This window comes from Aotus nancymaae, unplaced genomic scaffold (genome assembly GCF_030222135.1).
Source record: "Aotus nancymaae isolate 86718 unplaced genomic scaffold, 86718_ANA_hifiasm-v0.15.2.pri h1tg000010l, whole genome shotgun sequence".
NCBI classification, from domain to species: Eukaryota; Metazoa; Chordata; class Mammalia; order Primates; family Aotidae; genus Aotus; species Aotus nancymaae.
Window position 1 is genome coordinate 11,001,427 of NW_026988421.1, and position 22,706 is coordinate 11,024,132.

Consider the following 22,706-nt stretch of genomic DNA (forward strand, 5'->3'; position numbering starts at 1 on the left):
GAGAAATGCTTGAATCTGGGAGGCGGAGGTTGCAGTGAGCTGAGATTATGCCACAGTACTCCAGCCTTGGTGACAGAGCGAGACTTCATCTCAAAAAAAAGAAAAAATCTCAACCCTGCATTACAACTGTCTATTCCAAATATGAGGCTCTGAAGAGAGATGCCACCCCAACACTGAATGAAATAAAATCTGTCTCTCTCTCACAGACTCACATGGAAGAAAACAAGCTAGAAGGAGACTTCAAGACACTGCCAAAGTTCTAATGAGAATGAAAGAAAAGGGATACTTCACACTAAGAATTTCTGGATGCTATCCAGAAAGTCTATCTAGTAAAAACGATCATGAGTATTAATTAAAGAAAGTAAATGAAGTGTTCTGACACAAGATAATGATTGGGGGGGAAGCTTTAAATTTTTCCATAGGGAAAAGCTTTCCAATGTTTTATTTCAATGAAAAAAAGAGCACTAAATCCAAAGTCCTTGAGCAAATGTGTACTTCCTGCCCTAGCAAAACCACCTCACAAGATGTCTGCACATTTTGGACAAGGGCCTCTCCTTATGTCACTGGCTGCTTACTGGAATCTCCTCTCTCAGGGAACCAGGAAACAGAGGGCAAAGCCATCATTCACACCTTTCCTCAGCTTATGGATGTTCACGTGGCCCAGCTGTGCTACAATGTGCTCTGCAATTCCACCGTTCCCATTTTGTTGAGGAAAGGGGCTGCAAGGCTGAGGACAGCGTGGGCTGCAGAAGCGGGCTGCAGGTGCCAGGAAAGGGAGAGGAAGCACTTTAATACGCTTGTTCTGGAAACTCTGGGTGTGCCTCCCCTTTAATGTCCGTTGAGACAAAAGAGTGGAATGAATAACCTAGCTTGGTTCACACAGAGGGAGAAGAAGGCAAGTCCGACTGGGAGAGAAGCTGGAGGAAGGCAGGGAAGGACAGAATTCTGAACAGAGAAAATCAGTTCCTCCCATCCTATGGCTCAGGGGAGCCAGGAAGGCTTTTAAGGATGAGCCAAAGGGCAGAGGTTTCCCGACGGACTGCAGTTGTGGGTCTCATGTGGGCATCAGCCAGGCTAAAGGAAAACCAGAGAATGAAATGAGGTTGGAAGGGGGTCAACCCAAGGACAAGAAGGCCAGCAGTGACCACTAAGAAACTCAGTGACACACAGCCTAGGTCAACACTTTCCACGCTCTTTTTTGAAGATAAATAGATCATCTTGCATGTATTCCTCCCTTTTCAGTTCAAAGGGTAGTTATACAAATAGCTGGATCCTGTTTATTAATTTTTTTTGAAGAGACAAAGTCTCACTCTGTCACTCAGGTTGAGGTGCAGTGGTGCCATCACAGCTCACTAGAGCTTCAACCTCCTTAGCTATGACTAAGGCACAAGCCACCACCCAGCTAATTTTGTTTTTTATTTTTTGTAGACAGGGTCTTGCTATGTTGCCCATATTGGTCTTAAACTCCTGGCCTCAAGTGATCCTCCCACCTCATCCTCCCAAAGGGTTAGGATTACAGGCATGAGCCACCGTGCCTGGCCTTTATGCTGTTTAGAATGATTTGGGGATCTTCATTAATACAAGGTCTTTACTCCCACATTAAAAAAAAAAAAAAAGTTAAATGGGCTTTGACTGCCTAAGTGTTTGCAAAAAGAGACAGGCAATTTGCAAGTATTTGAAAATACATCTTTCTATAGTAGCGGTTTCCCTTTATTTTTATGTTTGAGACACAAGCACAGCTTTTCTTTATTCTGACCTGCCATTAACTGGCCTTGTGCCAGATGACTAGCTTCTAAGAGCCTTGGTTCTCTCCTTTGTAAAACAATGAGAATGACAACTCCCTCAATCGCCTCTGTAAAGATTACAGGCAAGAGCTAGAGCTTATATAGCACCTAAGACACAGTCAGCACCCCAAATGAATGAGTTCTCCTCCCCAGCTGTCTTCCAGGAGGTAACAGCCAGGGAACTACAACAGCCTCCTTCACTTGAAGTTGCTCTGGGGTCAGAAGTGCTCTTCAAAATAGTTTTACAACTCCTGACTAGTAAATACACCCTGAAAAGGGGAGCAAATAGGCCTCAAAGACACAGCTGGGCACAGGTGTTGAGAGGCATCAGAGAGTAATGCATCTCAGCTGGTAGCAAGCACTTTCCAATATTCCAAACTGTGCTCCTTTCAATGAGAGTAAATGCTATTAAGCGGCCGCAAAAATAAAACCACCACTAGAAATCCTTTCTTTAAAAATTGTTTAATGAAAATCGCACTCACATTCATATAGCTCTCTCATTTCGTGCTTAACAATGTAATTTCTTCAGTTGCCCAAGTTGTGATGCTTTTTCCCATCTCGTATCTTTCCACAGGTCTGGAACACACTGTCCTTTCTCCATCTTCACCTGGCCACATCTCTTTACCTTTTAGATCCCTGACTGTATTAGTCCATTTTCACACTGCTATCAAGGTTCTACCTGAGACTGGGTAATTTATAAACAAAAGAGGTTCAACTGACTCACAGTTCTGCATGGCTAGGGAGACCTCAGGAGACTTACAATCACGGCAAAAGGCAAAGGGGAAGCAGGCTTCTTCACAAGGTGGAAGGAGAGAAGAATGCAAGGAAAACTGCCACTTTTAAAACCATCAGATCTTGTGAGAACTCTCTCACTATCATGAGTACAGCATGGGGGAAACAGCCTCCAAGACCCAGTCGCCTCCCACCAGGGCCCTCCCCTGACATGTGGGGATTACAATGCACGGTGCGATTTGGGTGGGGACACAGAGCCGAATCATATCACTGACACCACCACCAAAGCTGGGAAAAGGGCACACGGGGATTCATTGTACCATTCTCCACACTTTTGAGTATTTGTGAAAATTCCATGGTTAGGTCTTTTAAAAACAATTATTTAATACAAGAAATGAAAGAAAGACAAGGTGGGTTATCCCAAATACACTGATCCCGCCTCCATGAACCTGAACTGCAGCACATCCACTAACAAATATGTAGCATTGCCCACGATCTCATGGATGTGTCCTCAGTAACCCCTGGCCTGTTTTATGTGTCATACACATATTTCAGTGAGTCTGGCAGCATACTTTTTTTTTTTTTTTGAGACAGAGTTTTGCTCTTGTTGCCCAGGCTGGAATGCAATGGCGTGATCTCAGATCACCGCAACCTTCGCCTTCCAGATTCATGTGATTCTCCTGCCTCAGCCTCCTGAGTACCTGGGATCACAGACATGTGCCACCACACCCGGCTAATTTTGTATTTTTAGTAGAGACGGGGTTTCTCCATGTTGGTCAGGCTGGTCTCGAACTCCCGACCTCAGGTGATCCACCTGCCTCGGCCTCCCAAAGTGCTGGGAATATAGACGTGAACCACCACGCCTGGCCACGTTTAATATTGTAGTTAATATTAAGCCATCACAATGGATAACTCCTGTTTTATATGTCATCATACAATTTCATATACTGAAATATATGAAACTCATTCACTTGATCTGAAGCTGAAAGAAGTATTAAACAAAGAGCCAGCATTATTTCCCCAGCTCCCACTAGTGTTAACAACATGACATTATTATCAGTGTTCTGTGGGACCAATACAGTTGGAAAATCTCCAAGAGTTGCTGTTTTTAAGCAGAAAACAGTACCAGGGAGAAGAGAGGACAGAATTTAAGAAGAAAAAAAAATGTGTCTTCTTGTTCCTTATCCCAAAATGAGTTTAAAATAGAGAATCAAGGCACAAAGAAGTTACCCAAAAGTGCTGTGTAAGAGCCCCCTGACTTGCATGAAGCAAGTATTACATGCAAGTCAGGGGGCAGCTCCTCACCCCTTTCCAATGACTGTGCCTCCTGCATACCTGCGCACCTCACACCTCTGCAGACATCTCAGAGGCCTCTAAGGTGCTCTCCCTGGCAGGGTTCAACCACAAGAAACCTGGCCAAAGCTCTCCCCAGGGAGGACAGGAAGAGATGGTGACCTGGAATGAAGGCCTGGGTCTTCCCCAGACTCAAGCGCTCATGGTAAAAGAACCACAGTAGTAATAATTAGCTAACATTCTGAGTGCCTACTGTGTGCTGAGCACCATGATAGGTATTTTATTCATATTTTCATTTAATCCTCACAACTCTTCTATAAGAGGTTGAGGAATTTCATGATAGAGGAAACTGAGCAAAAACAAAACAAAAACACTTTGCTGAGCAGTTGGGGGAAAGATCTTGCACAAGGATTCATAGCTAAATAAAGCTTGGACACAAATAAAAGTAGGTGAACACCAGAGCTCTTTATTATGCTATTAAGTTTTGGTAAGCTCAATTAGGAGGTGAAATGGCAGGATAAGACTGATAACCCCCTGAAAAGTATTATAGATATGTCACGAAGACAGGTTAGCTGAGAGCCCATCCCATGCACTGCAGGGAGACTGTCAACAGCAGGAACACAATGTCAGCACCCCACCTCACAGAGGAACAGAGTTCCATCTCCTCTCCTCTGAGGACCCAGACCTGGGAAAATGACTCTAACTAAGACAGAATGCTAACTTGTTAAGTTACAATGAGAACTATAACTTGGAGGAAAACCAAAACACTCAGTGTCTAAGTTCAATTTGCCCTCTTCCCAATGGCAAAATTTACATGGGCAATCAAGTTTCCACCAGAAAATTGCTTGGTAAACACTAAAGTACAGCATTAAGATAGTTAGATGGCTCAAGTCCTAAAAACCTGAAACAATGGTACTACAAATACCAATCATCCTAGGTTTTCTGGGATAATCTTCAGTACTCCTATCATGAGACCAAATGTTGTGAGCTACTATTTCAAATATATGACCATCCCTGCCAAGATAGTGGCATCTCTTCCTTTTCATGTTCAAGGCTCTATATAGATCACACCTTTCCAATAACATACTTACCTCAAAAACCACTCTAATCTGTGCAGTTTCCTTGTCTTATAATCATACTGTGGTTTTGAGAAAACATGCTTGTCTGGTTGGATTCAAGAAGCACACGTGTCTGGCAGATTTGGAAAGCAGGTTCCTCTTGTCATACAGCAAGTTGACATAGCAGACGAGGCGTGGGTGTCCTCATCAGTACCACGACCACTCTTTGACCTTTGATTCCAGATGCTAGAGCTTTTTAATTTTTGTGCCCAACTCTACACATGAAACACTTTTGGAATAACTAGAGACGTGACTTTCTTTATCTGGGAAAAAGAGGGCATTAAACCAGATTAGGGGCTGGGAGGCGAGGTTGTCAGGGGATGAGTTTCTCCTGAGGAGAGGCGAAGGGCAAGCTTCACTCAGCAGCTGGACTCTCACCGAGTTTATAGACTGAAATCCTGCATGGTGGTTACAACAGTGAACAATATGTTCATACATACAGACTCTGCCCTGAGGGGACCTACTGTTTTTTGGTTTTTAAGAGACTGAATAGTAACACATACATACGTGTGTATATATATGTCCACAGGCAGAGTCACCCAAAAATTCTATTTTCTGTTTCCTCAAGTATTAAAATGAAAGGAGAAGACTGCTGCCACTCAGCTGCCACATGCTGCTTCTATGAACCCTGGTCCTTCTCTGCCCATTACTCAGAAGACAGGCTGAATGACACAAAACCAGAAAGTTTTGAAGTTGAAAAATCAAACTGAATTTTATTAAAATATATATAAATAACCCTCGTTTTTCTTTATTTCATCAGCATTGGGAAGTTAAGTGAAAATTAACTAAAAAGTAGTAGTCCAAAGAGAAACGAAGGCTGAAAGGGAATCAAGAAAACCATATTCCATCACAGATCTGCCACTACCCAGTCTGGGAAAGGCATTTAATGTCCTGGCCTCAGCTGTCGAATGAGGTGGCTGAAATATATGTTGTCTAGAGTCAATTACAGCTCTACAATTCTGTTCTAATTCTACCATTAGGAGCCAATGCTAATGTTAGGTATTGACACATAAGCAGATACTCACAATGAAAGGGGAATAAACACTGAACTCATCAGGATACTTTTAAGGAAGACAAGAGAAATACAGAAGTTTGCTGCTTTAAAAAAAATGCATTAATATTACTGTTTTATTCACACTAATTAGAATATATACACAAAAAATGTGTATCATATATCACTTTCAAAAATTTCCATGTTCCATGAGAACTATGTAAACAATGCAAAATGCTTCCACTACATAACAAAAGAAGAAAATCAGCATTCCCATGTAGTATTAGGAAAATATTTGGATAATTTGAATTTATAGTAAAACAAAGTGAAATATTACAAAGCAGTCTTTTCATGAAGTAGCCTTATATAGCCCAGAAGCAATACATTTCATACTTTCAAACACTTTGGTATAAGTGAAATTAATACAAAGCAAAAAAAAAAAAAAGAAGAGGAAGAAGAAAAAAACCTCTACTTTGGTTTTCACATTATTGGAACTTCAGCAACAAGGCAATTGCATAGCTACCTTGGATGATAAAATGGAAAACCTCTCATCTGCTTGCCTCTCCTCCTAGAAATGGACGTGCTAGGAGAGCGCTTCACAGGACTTCAGGAAAATAAGGTGCATCTCACTTCCTTCCACAATCAGGCTCTCAGCAGTAGCTTGAGGGCTTTATAAAACCTCAGAATCAGTTGGGATACAAGTGATCTTGATTATTTCCTCTTAACAAATATAAATGACCTTGCATTAAGGCAGCTCAGAAGTACAATTCACATTTAAAGTAGAACATAAATCTCTTAAAAAGCATATTACTATAGTTTCTCAACAGTTCATACTTGAATAAAAAGAACATACTTCATTAAAAAAAAGAAAAATCCAAGTTTAGTAGCCCACTAACAATACTTTTTTAGAAACAGAAATAACTGTTTACATGCTACAAATATTTCTTCATTGATATCACACATAACTTTGACAACTATACGACTAAACTGATCTGGAATTTTTCATGGCATCATTTTTATAATTATGTTTTCTCACCTATACTGTCCAAATGTGGTACTGATTTTTTTCATTGTCTTAGTTCTATGTACTGTCTTTTAAATGAATCCCTATATCCGAGAATTGTGGCTGAGCAACTGTCGATGAATCGCTCTTCTGTCATCCATCACAGGAGCAAAATGGGAACGTCCTCTGAGGATTTTCTCAGCAATGGAAGTTACACTGGAACTTTCTGTGCAGACAAGAAAGTCTTGAAAAAAAAAAGAAACCTCAGTGAACTTTACAAACTTACAGTCAAATATCATGCATCATTGTATTTTCTGAAGTAAAAGAACGGACAATCCAGTGTTCAACGTTACTGACAAATAGTGCAAATGCTTCCAAAGACAACAGCCCATGAACAAGTCCTCAGGCCTTCCACAGGGGCAAGAGTGCCCAGGGAACACTCAGTAAGATTAACCAGCATGATAATCTTTATAACAAAGCTAGTACAAAAAGTAAAAGACACAATTTAAAGTTGGTTATGGACAGCCTGGGCAACTTGTTCCAGAACAGCCTGGGCAACTTGGGGAAACCCCATCTCTACCAAAAAATACAAAAAATTAGCTGGGCATGGTGGGACACACCTGTGGTCCCAGCCTCTCCGGACGCTGAGCTGGAAGGATCACTTGAGCCTAGGAGGCAGAGATTGCTGTGAGCCGACATTATGCCACTGCACTCCAACCTGGGTAACAGAGAGTGAGGCCACTTCTCAAAAAAATTTTAAATTTTTTTTTTTTAATTTGAGACAGAGTCTCAATTTTTTTTAATTTGAGACAGAAATTGCAAATTAAAAGAGATCTCAGCTCACTGCAACTTCCGCCTCCTGGGTTCAAACGATTCTCCTGCCTCAGCCTCCTAAGTAGCTGAGATTACAGGCAGGTGCCATCACACCCAGCTAACTTTTGTATTTTTAGTAGGGGTAGGGTTTCACCATGTTGGCCAGTCTGGTCTCAAATTCCTGACCTTGTGATCTGCCTGCTTTGGCCTCCCAAAGTGATGAGATTACAGGCATGAGCCACCATACCTAGCTAAAATAAAGTATTAATAAAAGATAAAGTTAGTTATCTGTCATGTTAATTTGAGGGTGGGTTTGTTTGTTTGTTTGTTTGTTTGTTTGTTTGTTTGTTGAGAAAGTCTCGCTCTGTCACCAGGCTGGAGTGTAATGGCATGATCTAGGCTCACTGCAACTTCTACTTCCCAGGTTCAAGCGATTTCCCTGCCTCAGCCTCCCGAATAGCTGGGACTACAGGCATGCACCACCAAGCCCCGCTAATTTTTTTTTTGTATTTTAGTAGAGATGGAGTTTCACCATGTTGGCCAGGATGGTCTTGATCTCCTGACCTTGTGATCCACCCACCTCGGCCTCCCAAAGTGCTGGGATTACAGGTGTGAACTACCACACCTGGCCTTATTTTTTATTTAATTATTTATATTTGAGACAGGGTCTCACCCTATAGTCCAGGTCGGAGTGCAGTGGCATGATCACGGCTCACTTCAGCCTCAATCTCCCGAACTTCAGCAATCCTCCCACCTCATCCTCTCAAGTAGCTGGGACTACAGATGTACACCATCACACTCCAATGGTTTTTGTGTTTTTTTTACTTTTAATAGAGACGAGGTCTCGCTATGTTACTCAGCTGGTTTCGAACTTCTGAGCTCAAGCGATCTGCCTGCCTCAGTCTCCAAAGTGCTAGGATTACAGGATGAGCCACCACACCCAGCCAATCTGCGGCTTTTCAAAGAACAATCCTAGAGGACTAAAAGGACATACACTAAAACAACCATCCAGCAAAACCGACCTATGCTTGAATGAACCATGTATAGAATGATTAACATTTTAAATGGATTATTTTATGATATTAGTATAGTATTAGAAACGTAAATTCTTGCCTAAATTTTACGGTCAAGTATAAGAAGAAATAAAACACTGACAGTGAACGAATCCTATGTGAAACAGAAGGTTCTTACCGAGCTTTTCATATAAGATGATGGCAAAATCCTAGAATTACTATTGTTTGGTTTTGTTTGTTTTGCTTTGTTTTGTTGGGGGAGACAGTGTCAGGGGAACTTAAATTATTTCGAAATTCATTTGGGATCAACTGCGAAGACTTTGGTATACCGAGAATTTGTACTGCCAGATATTAAAAAGTATAAAATTACAATTATTAAAACATCATATTTCACCAAATCTAAGATACCGATTGTAAGACATTTCACTGTTATATACCATAAAAAGATGCCCAGAAAGGGAATCTCAAAGGAGAGACCCTCACAGAAAGTGGGGCTACCAAACATTTATAGTCTCAATGAGGGATAAAAGCAAGCAACTACATGCAGAAGGATGGCAAAGAGGCCTGCACAGCTCTTCCCTGACAGTGGAAGGAGGGAACAAAAACTCCAGTATCTGAACCAATAACCCTACCCCTGCAAATTTTGGAGGCTGAATTCATACTACCAGCATAGTCCTAAAAAATCTCAAGCAGAGAAATTAACTTAAGCAGAGGCAGGCTGGTAGAGCCCTTCCCCCAGTGACCAGCAGAAAAAAATGTATGGCTTCTCATAAAGAACTCAACTTCTGTTAAGGCAACAGCTGACTTAAATTTTTTTTTTTTAAGGTTTCACTATGTTGGCCAGTCTGGTCTCAAACTCTTGGGCTCAAGTAATTCTCCCACAGTGCTGGGATTACAGGTATGAGCCACTGCACCAGCCCCCACAGCTGATTTTAAGATGCATTACAAATTTAAAGATGTTAAAATGTGGAAAATATATGACTTGAAACCAATAAAGTATCATAGACAAATAAATCAGTAGAAGAGACAAGAAAGCGCCTAGAAAACAAATATTGATTAAAATGTCAAACAACAGCAAAATATTTGGCATATGATAAAAACATTAAGCCAATGACAAAAGGGTACATTTTTCAATATATGGCACAGACAGAAATGATTATGTAAGAAAAAAGTTAAATTGCTCTCTATACCTTACTCTTCTAAATTACAAAGCCAAATTTAAAAAAAAAGAACTAAAAGAAAATAAATATAAATATCTAAAAAATAATCATCAAAGACTGGGCTTTTTTTTTTTTTTGAGACAGAGTCTTGCTCTGTCATGTAGGCTGGAGTAGAGTGGCGCGATCTTGGGTCACTGCAACTTCCGGCTCCCGGGTTCAAGCAATTCTACCTCAGCCTCCCGAGTAGCTGGGATTACAGGCACCCACCACCACACCCAGCTAATTTTTGTATTTTTGGTAGAGATGGGGTTTCACCATGTTGGCCAGGCTGGTCTCGACCTCCTGACCTCAGGTGATCTGTCTGCCTCGGCCTCCCAAAGTACAGGGATTACAGGTGTGAGCCATCGTGCCTGGCCGAGGGCTACGTATTTTTAAAACATGCTCCCCTCAGTCCCTTTCCAAAAATATCCAAAGCATAAGCAAATATAAAATGCTAATTTCAAACTGGGAAAAAATACTTGTAATGACAAAGGTTAATATCCTTAAATATCATAATTATAAATCCGTAAGAAAGTAAAGGACCCTACACTATACCTCCAAGAAAATGCGTGAAGGTCAAGAACACTCAACTGACAAAAGAAGTATTATCAGCCAGTTAAGATACCAAAGAGCTCAACTTCACTAATAATAGATAATAGAAATGTAAGTAAAAATGGTATTATAACAATTTCTGGATATCAAATTGGCAATTTTTTTTAAATACCAGGAATACCCGGTGTTTGCAAGAGTGCAAGAATACTGGTCTTTACATACTGATGGTAAATAAGAAAATTGAGCGACTTTTCAGGAATGCAATTTAGCAAAATGTAGGGATCAAAAAGCTTGCCTTTTTTTTTTTTTGAGATGGGATCTCGTGCTGTTGCACGGGGTTTCACTACGTTGGCCAGGCTGGTCTCAAACTCCTAACCTCAAGTGATCCACCTGCCTCAGCCTCTCAAGCTGGGATTACAGGCATGAGCCACCATGCCCAGCCAAAAAGCTTTTCAAAATGTGCAATATTCTCAGAAATAAGAACTCTACTTCAAAGAATTTATCCAAAGCCAACAGAGATGGGCAAAAAATGTGTAAAACTATGTATCAGAGTTATTTATAATGGAGAAAATTTGGAAAATCACCTAACACCCAACAATGGGGTAAAATTAAGTATTTTAATAAGAGAACTATAAAATGAAATGAAATACAACTACTAAAATATCATGTATCATTGAAATACTCTTCATACTAACAAAAGATTAGAATAACTTAAACACTCATCAGTAGGGGTTGGTTAAACAAATTATGGTGTAACAGTCAATGGAATACATAAAAATAATGAGGTCACTCTCATGTTCTGATACAGATTCTTCTCTCTGCCTGAAATGGTCCTCTTCCTCCAGATATTCACCTGGCTTGCTTGCTCAAATGACACTTTACTCATGAGGGGGGTCCCTTGTCATCTTATATACAACAACTTGCTCCTATCCCAAATGAATTTCTCTCCTCATCCTGCTGCTCAATATTTACCATGTGGTGCATTTCAACTCTCCACGTGCTGTCTGACTTCCACCAGAGAAAAAAAGGTCCTTGAGGGCAGAGACTTTGGTCCACCACTGTGAAACCCAACACCTAAAGCAGTACCTGGCACTTAAGGTGCTCAACAGATATTGGACAGATGGATGAATGGATGGATGGATAGAAATGGGACAATCTCAAAGACACAAAAGAAAGAATTGTGTGTGTCAATTTTCCTATCATTTGTCTTATTATTTTTTTTTTTTTGAGACAGAGTCTCACTCCAACATCCAGGCTGGAGTGCAGTGGCACAATCTCCACTCACCACAACCTCTACCTCCTGGGTTCAAGAGATTCTCCTACCTCACCCTCCTGAGTTGCTGGGATTACAGGCACCCACCACCATGCCCAGCTAGTTTTTGTACTTTTAGAAGAGAGAGGGTTTCACCATGTTAGCCAGACTGGTCTTGACCTCCTGACCTCAGGTGATCCGTCCCCCTCTGCCTCCCAAAGTGCTGGGATTACAGGCATGAGCCATCGCCTCTTTTGTCTTTTAAAAAAAACAAAAAAGGCACAGCCTCTTTTGCACAGCCTCCCTGCCTCTAGGCAGGGGGTTGAGGATGAGTTATAGGAGAGCAATCTTTCACTTCTGGCCTTGCGTTTCCCAACCTGGCCACCTGCCACCATGCCCGGCTGATATATATATTTTTTATTTATTTATTTTACTTATTATTTTTTTTTTTTTGAGACAGAGTCTCACTCTGTTACTAGGCTGGAGTACCGTGGCATAATCTCGGCTGACTGCAATCTCCACCTCCTGGGTTCAAGGAATTCTCCTGCCTCAGCCTCCCAAGTAGCTGGGACTACAGGCCTCTGCCACAATGCCTGGCTGATTTTTGTATTTTTAGTAGAGATGGGGTTTCACCATGTTGGCCACGATGGTCTCAATCTCTTGACCTCGTGATCCACCTGCTTCAGCCTCCCAAAGTGCTGTGATTACGTGTGAGCCACCAGGTCTGGCCTACACTTTAGTTTTATCTTACTTTGTTACAAGTTTAATTTTGGAAATGGAGCCAGAAAAATTTCTTAAAGGAAGCCCTAATAAAAGTGGTTACCTCTCTAAAACGAGGTAGAAGATGAGGCTGAAGGAATCTTCATTTACCACTTACTATTAGAAAACCAATACTGGCAGGAACTTCTTTTGATTTCAGTAATGTAGAGCTCAGCACTTTGTATCTGCTTCTTTAAAAGGCTTTAAAATTTCTAACTTTTTTTTAAAAAACACATTACTTATTATTAAAAGTGATGCATAACCTAGTGATGAAATATGGGTATCTGGTGTCTCAGGAGGACAGTTAGGAATATAAAGTATAGCTGACTTGCAGGTCAGCTGACCCATCACAGACTTAACCTCCTTCTCTGTTCCTTCCCTCTATAAAGATTGGGAATGCTCAAACCATCACTTTTACAATCTTTTATACAGACTCAAGACATTGGACGTTAGATACAGGCCTAGTCAATAGCTATGAGTAAATTTTTGAACGAGCTTCTGCTTCCCTAATTAAGAGTGACAGATGTGAGCAGTACTACCCTATCCCCTCTTATTCGTGTCGTGAATATAGATATGGTATCTGCAACTATGAAGGCATTTTGTAACTATGAGGCAGCAAGAGCCAACATTCAGGGGGAAAGATGCGACCACTCCAGGTGTCTGGTAGAGTCCTTCAACAGAGGAACCCTTCTTGTTATAGAAGAAAAATAAATCTCTATTTATTTAATGTATTGTAAACTGCGTTCTGTGATCTGCAGCCAAAGGAATTCCTAACTGATATTCTCGGGAATCTATTTTAAAAAGAAACTAAAAGCCAGGCGCAGTGGCGCGTGCCTGTAGTCCTAGTTACTCGAGAGGCTGAGGCTGGAGAATCCCTTGAGTTCAGGAGTTCTGGGCTGTAGTGCGCTATACTGATCCGGTGTCCGCACTAAGTTCGGCATCAATATGGTGACCTCCCGGGAGCGGGGCACCACCAGGTTGCCTAAGGAGGGGTGAACCGGCCCAGGTCGGAAATGGAGCAGATTAAAACTCCTGTGCTGATCAGTAGTGGGATTGCGCCTGTGAATAGCCACTGCACTCCAGCTTGGGCAACATAGTGAGACCCTACCTCTTTTTAAAAAAAAAAAAAAAAAAAAGAAAGAAACTAAAATAAAAGAACTCAAATTCTTTGTAAATTTAGAAAAAAGACTGTAGGCCAGGCGTGGTGGCTCACGCCTGTCGTCCCAGCACTTTGGGAGGCCAAGGTGGGCAGATCACGAGTTCAGGAGATCAAGACCATCCTGGCTAACATGGTGAAACCCCGTCTCTACTAAAAGTACAACAAATTAGCCGGGCGTAGTGGCGGGCACCTGTAGTCCCAGCTAATCGGGAGGCTGAGGCAGGAGAATTGCTTGGACCTAGGAGGCAGAAGTTGCGGTGAGCCAAGATCGCGCCACTGCACGCCAGCCTAGGCGACAGAGTGAGACTTCATCTCAAAAAAAATAAAAATAAAAAAATGTGGGCTTCAGAGCCAAACAGATGGGGATGGGTGCAGTGGCTGCACCTGTAATTCCAACATTGCAGGAGGCTGAGGTGAGAGGATCACTTGAGCCCAGAAGTTTGAGGTTGTGGTGTGCTAGGATTGCAACCACTGCACTCTAACGTGGGCGACAGAGTGAGACCCTATCTCATTTAAAAAAAAAAAAGAAGAAGAAAGAAAGAAGACTGTAATAAGTCAGAAATATAAACTGCAAACCAGTTCTTTTCCTTAATGTCTCTATTGTGAATTTTTTAAAACAACAAAACAACAAAAACTCAGAGGAAACAGAAAAAAACAAAATCAGTCAATATCAACTCCATACAACAGATCTGAGCACACAAACATTCAGAATGTACACATTCAATAAGGATAAACTCACCCAGTAAAACCGAAGTCTGATCAATGCTGGGGCTGTTCTGGACTAATGTTCATTGTTCGATAAATTTCTTTAAGTAATAACAGAGCAGTATCTTCAGATTCCCTATGAAAAGAAAAAGCACACTTACTTAAGAAACAATTAGTAGAAATTAACTTCTATGCACAATGGTGGAAAATGCAGGTTCTATTCTGTTCAACTCTAAGAAGGGCAAATGATAGCAATGTAATCTCAGTGTAATAAATAAAGCAGCGTAATCTCAGAGCTGTCCTTAAAAACTAAATGGTAAAAAGCTCATAGTTGGATCTTGGGAGCAAAAAAAAAAAACAAACTAAATGGATACTGATTAGCGCCAAAATAGCTGTGTTGCAATTCTCCTTGGCGACAGGGATACAGGAAAGAATGGCATTTCAAAGTCCCTACCACTCCCACCGTGAAAGGCATTCCCATGAAAACAGTGTGCAAGAACCAAGGGTCTTTGGTCAAAAACAGATGACATACTGCCATCTGGTGGATAACTAAAGGGGAAAAATAATGATTCTGAATATATGAGAGTTCCAATGAATATTCACAGCACATTGTATCAGTAAAAGAATCTCACTAAAACTAAAATTGCTGCATGTGCTAGCACCTAAAGCCCACTCAAATGTTACCAAATTTAAGAACACTTACCAATAGCATAAGTGACTCTGAAGAGCAAAAAGATATTCATTAAAACTCTCTATTGGTTTTTCTTGAAGAACGTAGTCAATTCGGCGGCCTCCATTTAACATTCCAACCTTCCCTAAGTAGTCCTCATCCTTGGAAAAATCTGGACTTTCAACAACTTTTTCTGCTAGAATTTAAACCATTTCAATATCAAAGTCAATCACTTAATCATTATCCTTTGACTTTAGCTGACTTTCTGGGCTCAATGAGAATACTGCTTGACACACGTAGCAACCTGAGGAGCTACCAGGCTCACTCCCCATTCCTCCAAAGAGCCAGGGGAAGAGGGGCTGGTTACCCGAGAGAGAGGAGAAAGAGCCAACAAGCTGAGAGGAGTTGTGAAGATAAGGGGTGAGAAAGCATTGTAGAAAAAAAGGAAATAGGATTAGAATCTGAAAAAGTCAAGAACATCACAGCACAATGACCTAACATTGCATAACTCTGTAACATAGTTAAACAACAGTATTAGAAAGAAAACTTTTCAGAGTGAGTCTTTAAAATGCAAACACTAAAACAAACTGAGTGCTCATCTCGGAGATTCCACTCTGGCCTTAACAATCTCAATAAAATTTTTAAACTGCAAGGAAAAAGTTCAGTAACTATCAGGTAAAAACCCACTAAAAAAAAAGATGACATGGGTTTTGAAGTAATGCAACTGACAGTACAGTTTCCTTTAAAGAGCTTCTATAATTTAACAAAAAAGTCCAGAAAGGAAACGTGTCATTATATAACTTTTAAGTGTTATGTTCATATAAAACATTGGTATTAGTGAATGCCTCAAATGTCAAATTTACCTTCAACGACTTGCTTTTCTTCTTCTTCTTTGATCTGATTGGCCACCTTCTCCAATTCTTCTTGCAACTGAGTTGAAGAGGTATGAGCACGGGCAAACTCATTTAATGTCTGCCAAGCACTTTTGAGAGAGCTAATAAAACCCTGCTTCAAATCAGATCCCATACGAGAGAGACTTTCTTTCAATTCTAAAGAGATTAAGATGGCACAAGTTCATTAGTCACTGGGTAAACTTCTGCATCACAAAAATTACAAGTTAACACTCTTCTCAGACAAGATAAGACTGCTTCTTCCTCTCTTAAATGTCAAATACATGGAGTGCTCAGCCAAGAACCCTCAACATGTTAAAATGTCATAGAGAGTCTCATTCTGTTATTTCTTTTTTAATGACTAAACTTGATCCAGCCAAAATGTACAAATATCCTCTGTCCAAATAAAAAAAGTTCAAATACCATAAAAATGCAAACACATTCTTACAGTTAAAAAAAAAAAAAAAAAAAAGTAGGTTTAAACATGGGGGCCAGACACAGTAGCTCACACCAGTAATTCCAAAACTTTGGGAGGCCAAGATGGGAGAATCGTTTGAGGCCCAGAGTTCAAGACTAGCCTGGGCAACAGAGTGAGACCCTATTTCTATTGTTACAAAAATAAAAATAAAAGGAGGTCTACAAGATTTTTTTTTTTTTTTTTTTTTTTTGAGACGGAGTTTCACTCCTGTTACCCAGGCTGGAGTGCAATGGCGCGATCTCCACTCACCGCAACCTCTGCCTCCTGGGTTCAAGCAATTCTCCTGCCTCAGCCTCCCAAATAGCTGGGACTACAGGCGTGCGCCACCAGGCCCAGCTATTTTTTGTATTTTTAGTAGAGACGGGGTTTCACCATGTTGACCAGAATGGTCTCGATCTCTTGACCTCGTGATCCACCCGCCTCAGCCTCCCAAAGTGCTGGGATTATAGGCGTGAGCCACTGTGCCCGGCCAGCCTACAAGATTTAAAAATGTAAACAGGAAATGGTTTTGAGAATTTAAGATTCCTTTTTTTTTTTTTTTGAGATAGAGTCTCACTCTGTCACCCAGTCTGGAGTGTAGTAGCACAATCTTGGCTCACTGCCACCTTAGCCTCCCGGGTTCAAGTGGAGAATTTAAGACTCTGATAAAATCACAACTTAAACTCCAACTTAGAAATGAAGAAATCCCTGCTCCTTCACTTTTTCTACTCTTGTCTAATAACCATGTGTGAATTCAAGGTCTCTTGAGTCATCAAACACATGTCTTAGTTTAACTTCAAAAGAGTTAAATATTTCAAAAAAGCATGTTAGCAAAACAAACAAAAAACACACTTTCACATAAGAGTGCACGATCACTTTTCCTTCTCTTCTACCCCTCCCATCCCTTCTACCCAAACTTTCAAATGTAGGGTTAATATACACCATTAACAGGAAAAAGAGAAACCTAAATTCTACTTGGAATCACCAATCTATTATGTTTAATGAATTTTTTAATAGGAAAGTGTGTCTAGTTAGCAAGAAAATGATAGTTCACTTAGACAACATCAAATTTATTTCTCGATGGTCCAGTCATTACTTTAAATATTATTCTTCTGCCTAATTCCAAAACTTATAACCAAACTCTATCAAAATCTAATTATGAGGCCGGGTATAGTGGCTCAAGCCTGTAATCCCAGCACTTTGGGAGGCTGAGGCGGGTGGATCACCAGGTCAGGAGATCTAGACCATCCTGACCAACATAGTGAAACTCCGTCTCTACTAAAAATACAAAAAAATTAGCTAGGTGTGGTGGCATGCGCCTGTAGTCCCAGCTACCCGGGAGGCTGAGGCAGGAGAACTGCTTGAACCCAGGAGGCGGAGGTTGCAGTGAGCCGAGATCGCGCCACTGCACTCCAGCCTGGCGCCTGGCAACAGACCAAGACTCTGTCTCAAAAAAAAAAATCTAATTATGCATCTTATTGCCTTATTACCAACTTCCCCCATTCTTAATTATCGCAACAATTAGAATGTCATCAAAGAGAAATAACTTATTTATAACTTTGTTACAGCTCTTTCAAATTCTTAGTTTAAAAGTTCTGAACATAGTAGGCACTTAAATAATACTAATGCTTCAGAGACAATTTAGTGTCAAAATTTTCATAATTCATTACAGATTATAAATGACAGGAAAAAAAAGTTTCTATAGTATTTACTTTTTACCTAAATGAAGTCTTTTTCTGCCTTTGTGATGTGGAATGAGAACAGCTTTTAGGTCCAGATCTGGAAGAATCATAGGTTCTAATCTATATGCCACTGGATCAAGCTATAAATAGAAGAATTTATCAGTAAATTAATAAAAGAGATTTACAAAGCTGTTTTGAGTTATATGCCTTCGCTGGGTAAGAAAATGGATACATGGCAAATCAGATTTTTATTTTTCTCCACGTCTTATTCAAATACTGACAATTATAAAAAGATTTTCTAGTTTGTGTGTAAGGTTACTTTGCAAGCAAGGCAACAGAATTATTTCCTTGAACAAAGGCTTTTGGTAGAAAAGTTTATTGGAAAGTGTCAGACTATAACTCTTAGAACAGAGAGTTGAAACATACAAAATCAAGATTTTGTAGAATTTATTAGGACAAAGAGGACAGGTTCTTCATCTTGTTCAAAAAAGAAAGTAAAATGCCAGGCACAGAGGCTCACACCTGTAATCCCAGCAATTTGGGAGGCTGAGATGGAAGGATCACTTGAGGCCAGGAGTTTGATACCAGCCTGGTCAACAGAGCAAGACCCCATCTCCATAAAAAAGTAAAAAATTTTTAAAAAAAGAAAAAAATATTTTAAAAAGAAGGTAAAATCAGTTACTTACCGGATGATAAATATTGAAGAACGCTTTACAGGTAGGAAGGCTGTAATTCTCATCTATCCTGTCAATTCCTCGAATAGTAAGAAACATAGCAACTGGAGATCCCAAGGCAAAGAATATCTCTGGTTCAAAGTCTAATGAGTTGTAAGCAACAGAAACCTGGAAAGAATCAAATAACAATAAAAGATGATTGTTCCAACATCACATAGTAGAAAATTCTTCTGAATGTTCAAAAATTCTTAGAACTACACTTAAAAACACCAAACACAGATGATGCCCCTCAGACAGCTGTTGCTAGCTTAAAAGTACTAAGAAAATTCTCTTCTAAATCTTTATAGACTATCATATCCTCTAACTATACTTCTACTTATTGTTAAGCATAGCATAATAGTATATAAGAATTACTATATTTATATGGTTATAAATATGGTTAAAACTTTAGACTTCTAAGCTCAAACTGGCTGAGTCTGAATCATGGTTTCACTCCTTACTCACTGTGTGACTTAGGGCAAGTTTCTTAACCTCTCTCTCCTTCACCTCAGTTTCCTGATTTATAAATGGGGATTATAACAATGCCAAGCTCACATGTGATTGAAAAATAAATAGCCTAATCCATATAAGGTGCTTAGCTCAGAACCTGGCTCGCTTAAGCGCTCAGTAAGCTTTACTTCTGTTATTATTATAACTATCATCCTCTCCAGTTAAGTTTCTTTCCATCAGAAAAATGATTTGTCCTGAAAGAGCCTATTTTGAGTAGCTTACATGTAGCCTCTCTCAAGAGAAAGCACTGTCATCTGTATAGCACTCCACAGTTTGCAAAGCTCTTTCATCTGTTTCTCAGTAGCAGAAAATGTGTCTTTTTATTTTAGTATCTTAAGAGTGAAGAACAATGAATGGCATAATCCAAGTGTTTGACAGAGGTCCACAGACAGAGGGAGGCAAGGCAAAAACCATTATGCCCATGGTGAAGCTCAAATACGTGACATGACTTACCCAAGAACACAGAGCCAGTGAGTGGCAGAGTGCAGACTTAGATCCAGGACTTCTAATTCCAAATCCAATTATCTTTCTACTATACTAAGCTGCCCCTTCTAACTAAGTCATATTCCTTCACATTCCTAGGTTTGTCCTTATATTTACAAATTCGACAGTTTTGTTCCAGCAAACAAAAAGAAGAAAAAGAAAGCTAAAGAACAATTACAAACTAGAATATTTATAACATACATGACAAGGAGCTAATAACCTTAATCTAGAAACATTTCCTAAATGTCAGTAAAGAAAAAAAAAAAACACAATAGAAAAACAGGTAAATTGGGCCAGGCGCAGTAGCTCACGCCTGTAATCCCAGCACTTTGGGAGGCCAAGGTGGGCAGATCACGAAGTCAAGAGATTGAGACCACCCTGACCAACGTGGTGAAATCCCGCCTCTACTAAAAATACAACAATTAGCTGGGCGTGGTGGTGCACGCCTGTAGTCCCAGCTTCTCAGGAGGCTGAGGTAGGAGAATCGCTTCAACCTGGGAGCAGAGATCGCAGTGAGCCGAGATTGCACCACTCCAGCCTGGTAACAGAGCAAGACTCCATCTCCAAAAAAAAAAAAAAGATAAATTCAACACTTAAAGAAAAATGTCTAAAAAATATGTGAGAAAATATCTAATCTCATAATGCTCAAAGAAACATAGTGTGATACCATTTTCCCTATGAGGTTATCAGAAACGTAAATGAAATACTAAAAAGAAAATAAGAAATACTAAGAAGAAAGGAAAAAATTACACACAAAAAATTAATTCTTTAGAATAAAGTTGTCAACGTGAAAATACTACATATTTTTAAAGGAAAATGGTAGTACCAGTATTGGCAATGGACAAGGGAAACAGGCAACCTTCTAAACTGCCAGTGAGAATACAGATTGGTGTCTCTCCAGGGGAAGTGACTGTGTCCATCCTTTGGCCCAGCTATCCTATGTCTACCAACTTAACTGAAAGAAATCATAAAGAATGTGCACAGAAAATTGGCTTTAAAATGTTCATTACCAGACTACTTAAAAGAGTAAAAAAGTAGAAACTGCCTACACGTCTAATATGATGGGTTGAATTGTGTTCCCACAAAACATTTACATTGAAGTTAACCCCCAACATTTCATAATGTGACTTTATTTGGAACTTGGGTCTTTAAAAAGGTAATCAAGTTAAAATGAGATCATTGGGATGGGCGCTAATCTGACTGATTTATGAAAAGGGGAAATTTGGACACACAGACAGATACAGCAGGAAGATGATATGAAGAGATAAGGAGAATACAACATAAAAAAGGAAGGCTGGAGAGATGCACCTATAAACCAAGAACTGCCAAAGATGCCAGCAAATCTCTAAAAGCTCAGAAGGATTACTCTCCAAGTTTCAGAGAGAGAATGGTCCTGCTACCACCCTTATCTCTTCTGGTCTGCAGAACTGTGTGACAACAAATTTCTATGGTTCAAGGCCATCCAAGTTGTGGTACTTTGCTATGGCACCTTAAGAAACTAATACCTTCAATAATAAGGAAATAAGAATAAGTCATTATCTCTCCAAACAGCGAAATAACAGTCATTACTGATTAAAAGCAGTCATTAAAAATGCAGTTGTAGGCCCAATGCAGTAGCTCATGCCTGTAAGTAATCCTGGCACTTTGGGAAGCCAAGGCAGGAGGATCACTTGAGGCCAGGAGTTCAAAGCTAGCCTGAGCAACATTTCTGTCTTCACAAAAAAAATGAAAAAAATTAGCCAGGTGTGGTGGTGCACACCTACAGTCCCAGCTACCTGGGAGGCTGAGGTAGGAGGTGTCCTTTGAACCCAAACCCCAAACCCTTGTTCTGAGGTTACAATGGGCTATGATCACATCACTGCACTCCAGCCTGTGCAACAGAGTAAGACCGTCACTACAAAGGGAATAGAGAAAAGAAAATGAAATTGTAGAAGAATATTTACTTACTTACCTAAGAATATATTCCACCAGGTGTGCTGGTTCACGCCTATAATCCCAGCACTTTGGGAGGCCAAGGTGGGCGGATCACAAGATCAGAAGATTGACACCATCCTGGCTAACACATTGAAACCCCATCTCTACTAAAAACACAAAACAACAGCTGGGCGTGGTGGCACATGCCTGTAGTCCCAGCTACTCGGGAGGCTTAGGCAGAAGAATCGCTTGAACCCAGGAGGGGAAGACTGCAGTGAGCTGAGTTTGCCCCACTGCACTCCAGCCTGGGTGACAGAGGGAGACTCTGTCACAAAAAAAAAAAATGGTGAGGCATGGTGGCTCACGCCTATAATCCCAGCTCTTTGGGAGGCTGAGGTGAGCAGATCACGAGGTCAAGAGACTGAGGCCATCCAAGCCAACATGGTGAAACCCCATCTCTACTAAAAAATACAAAACTTAGCTGGGTGCGTGCCTGTAGTCCCAGCTACCCAGGAGGCGGAGGCAGTAGAATCACTTGAACCTGGGAGGCGGAGGTTACAGTGAGCCGAGATCACAGCCTGCACTCTAGCCTTGTGACAGAGAGACTCCGTCTCAAAAAAAAAAAAATATATATTCCTCTACAACTTCATTTTTAATACAAATCAAACATCCAATTTCATTTTGTACCTTCATGAACTCACTTATGGAAATGCATCTTTATATACCCAACTGTAAATATCCTGACAGTAACATTGACTAAAAGGATTTTAATAATTCTGAAAGCCACTGTGATACAAGTATGTTAAAGCATATTATTAAATGCAGCATTGGTCAATTTTTATAAGACTTTTTCCCCAAGCGAAGAATTACAAATAGGAGAAAACATAAGCTGAGTGAATACAGTCAAGTTGCTCTCATAGAAACTGAAGTATATTCTGAACATAATTTTCTAACTATGGCCACTTCTGTTGTTAGTGGCTATAAGAGACTAATGCTACAAAAGTCTGAGTGTGG

The 22,706-nt window shown here is 40.3% G+C and overlaps 1 protein-coding gene across 2 annotated transcripts in view; it reads right to left on the reverse strand.

Moving 5' to 3' along the window:
• Positions 1–6,037: 6,037 nt before the first annotated feature.
• SEC23IP (SEC23 interacting protein) overlaps positions 6,038–22,706 on the reverse strand; it is a 54,811-nt gene continuing 38,142 nt past the window's right edge. For both annotated transcript variants that reach the window (XM_064373794.1, XM_064373795.1), the window contains 6 exons: positions 18,759–18,914; positions 18,110–18,212; positions 15,907–16,092; positions 15,077–15,239; positions 14,408–14,509; positions 6,038–7,165 (listed from right to left, as the gene is read on the reverse strand). In XM_064373794.1, the coding sequence (XP_064229864.1) occupies positions 14,428–14,509; positions 15,077–15,239; positions 15,907–16,092; positions 18,110–18,212; positions 18,759–18,914 (690 nt within the window). In that variant the 3' untranslated portion in view covers positions 6,038–7,165; positions 14,408–14,427. The remainder of the gene's footprint in view (positions 7,166–14,407; positions 14,510–15,076; positions 15,240–15,906; positions 16,093–18,109; positions 18,213–18,758; positions 18,915–22,706) is intronic.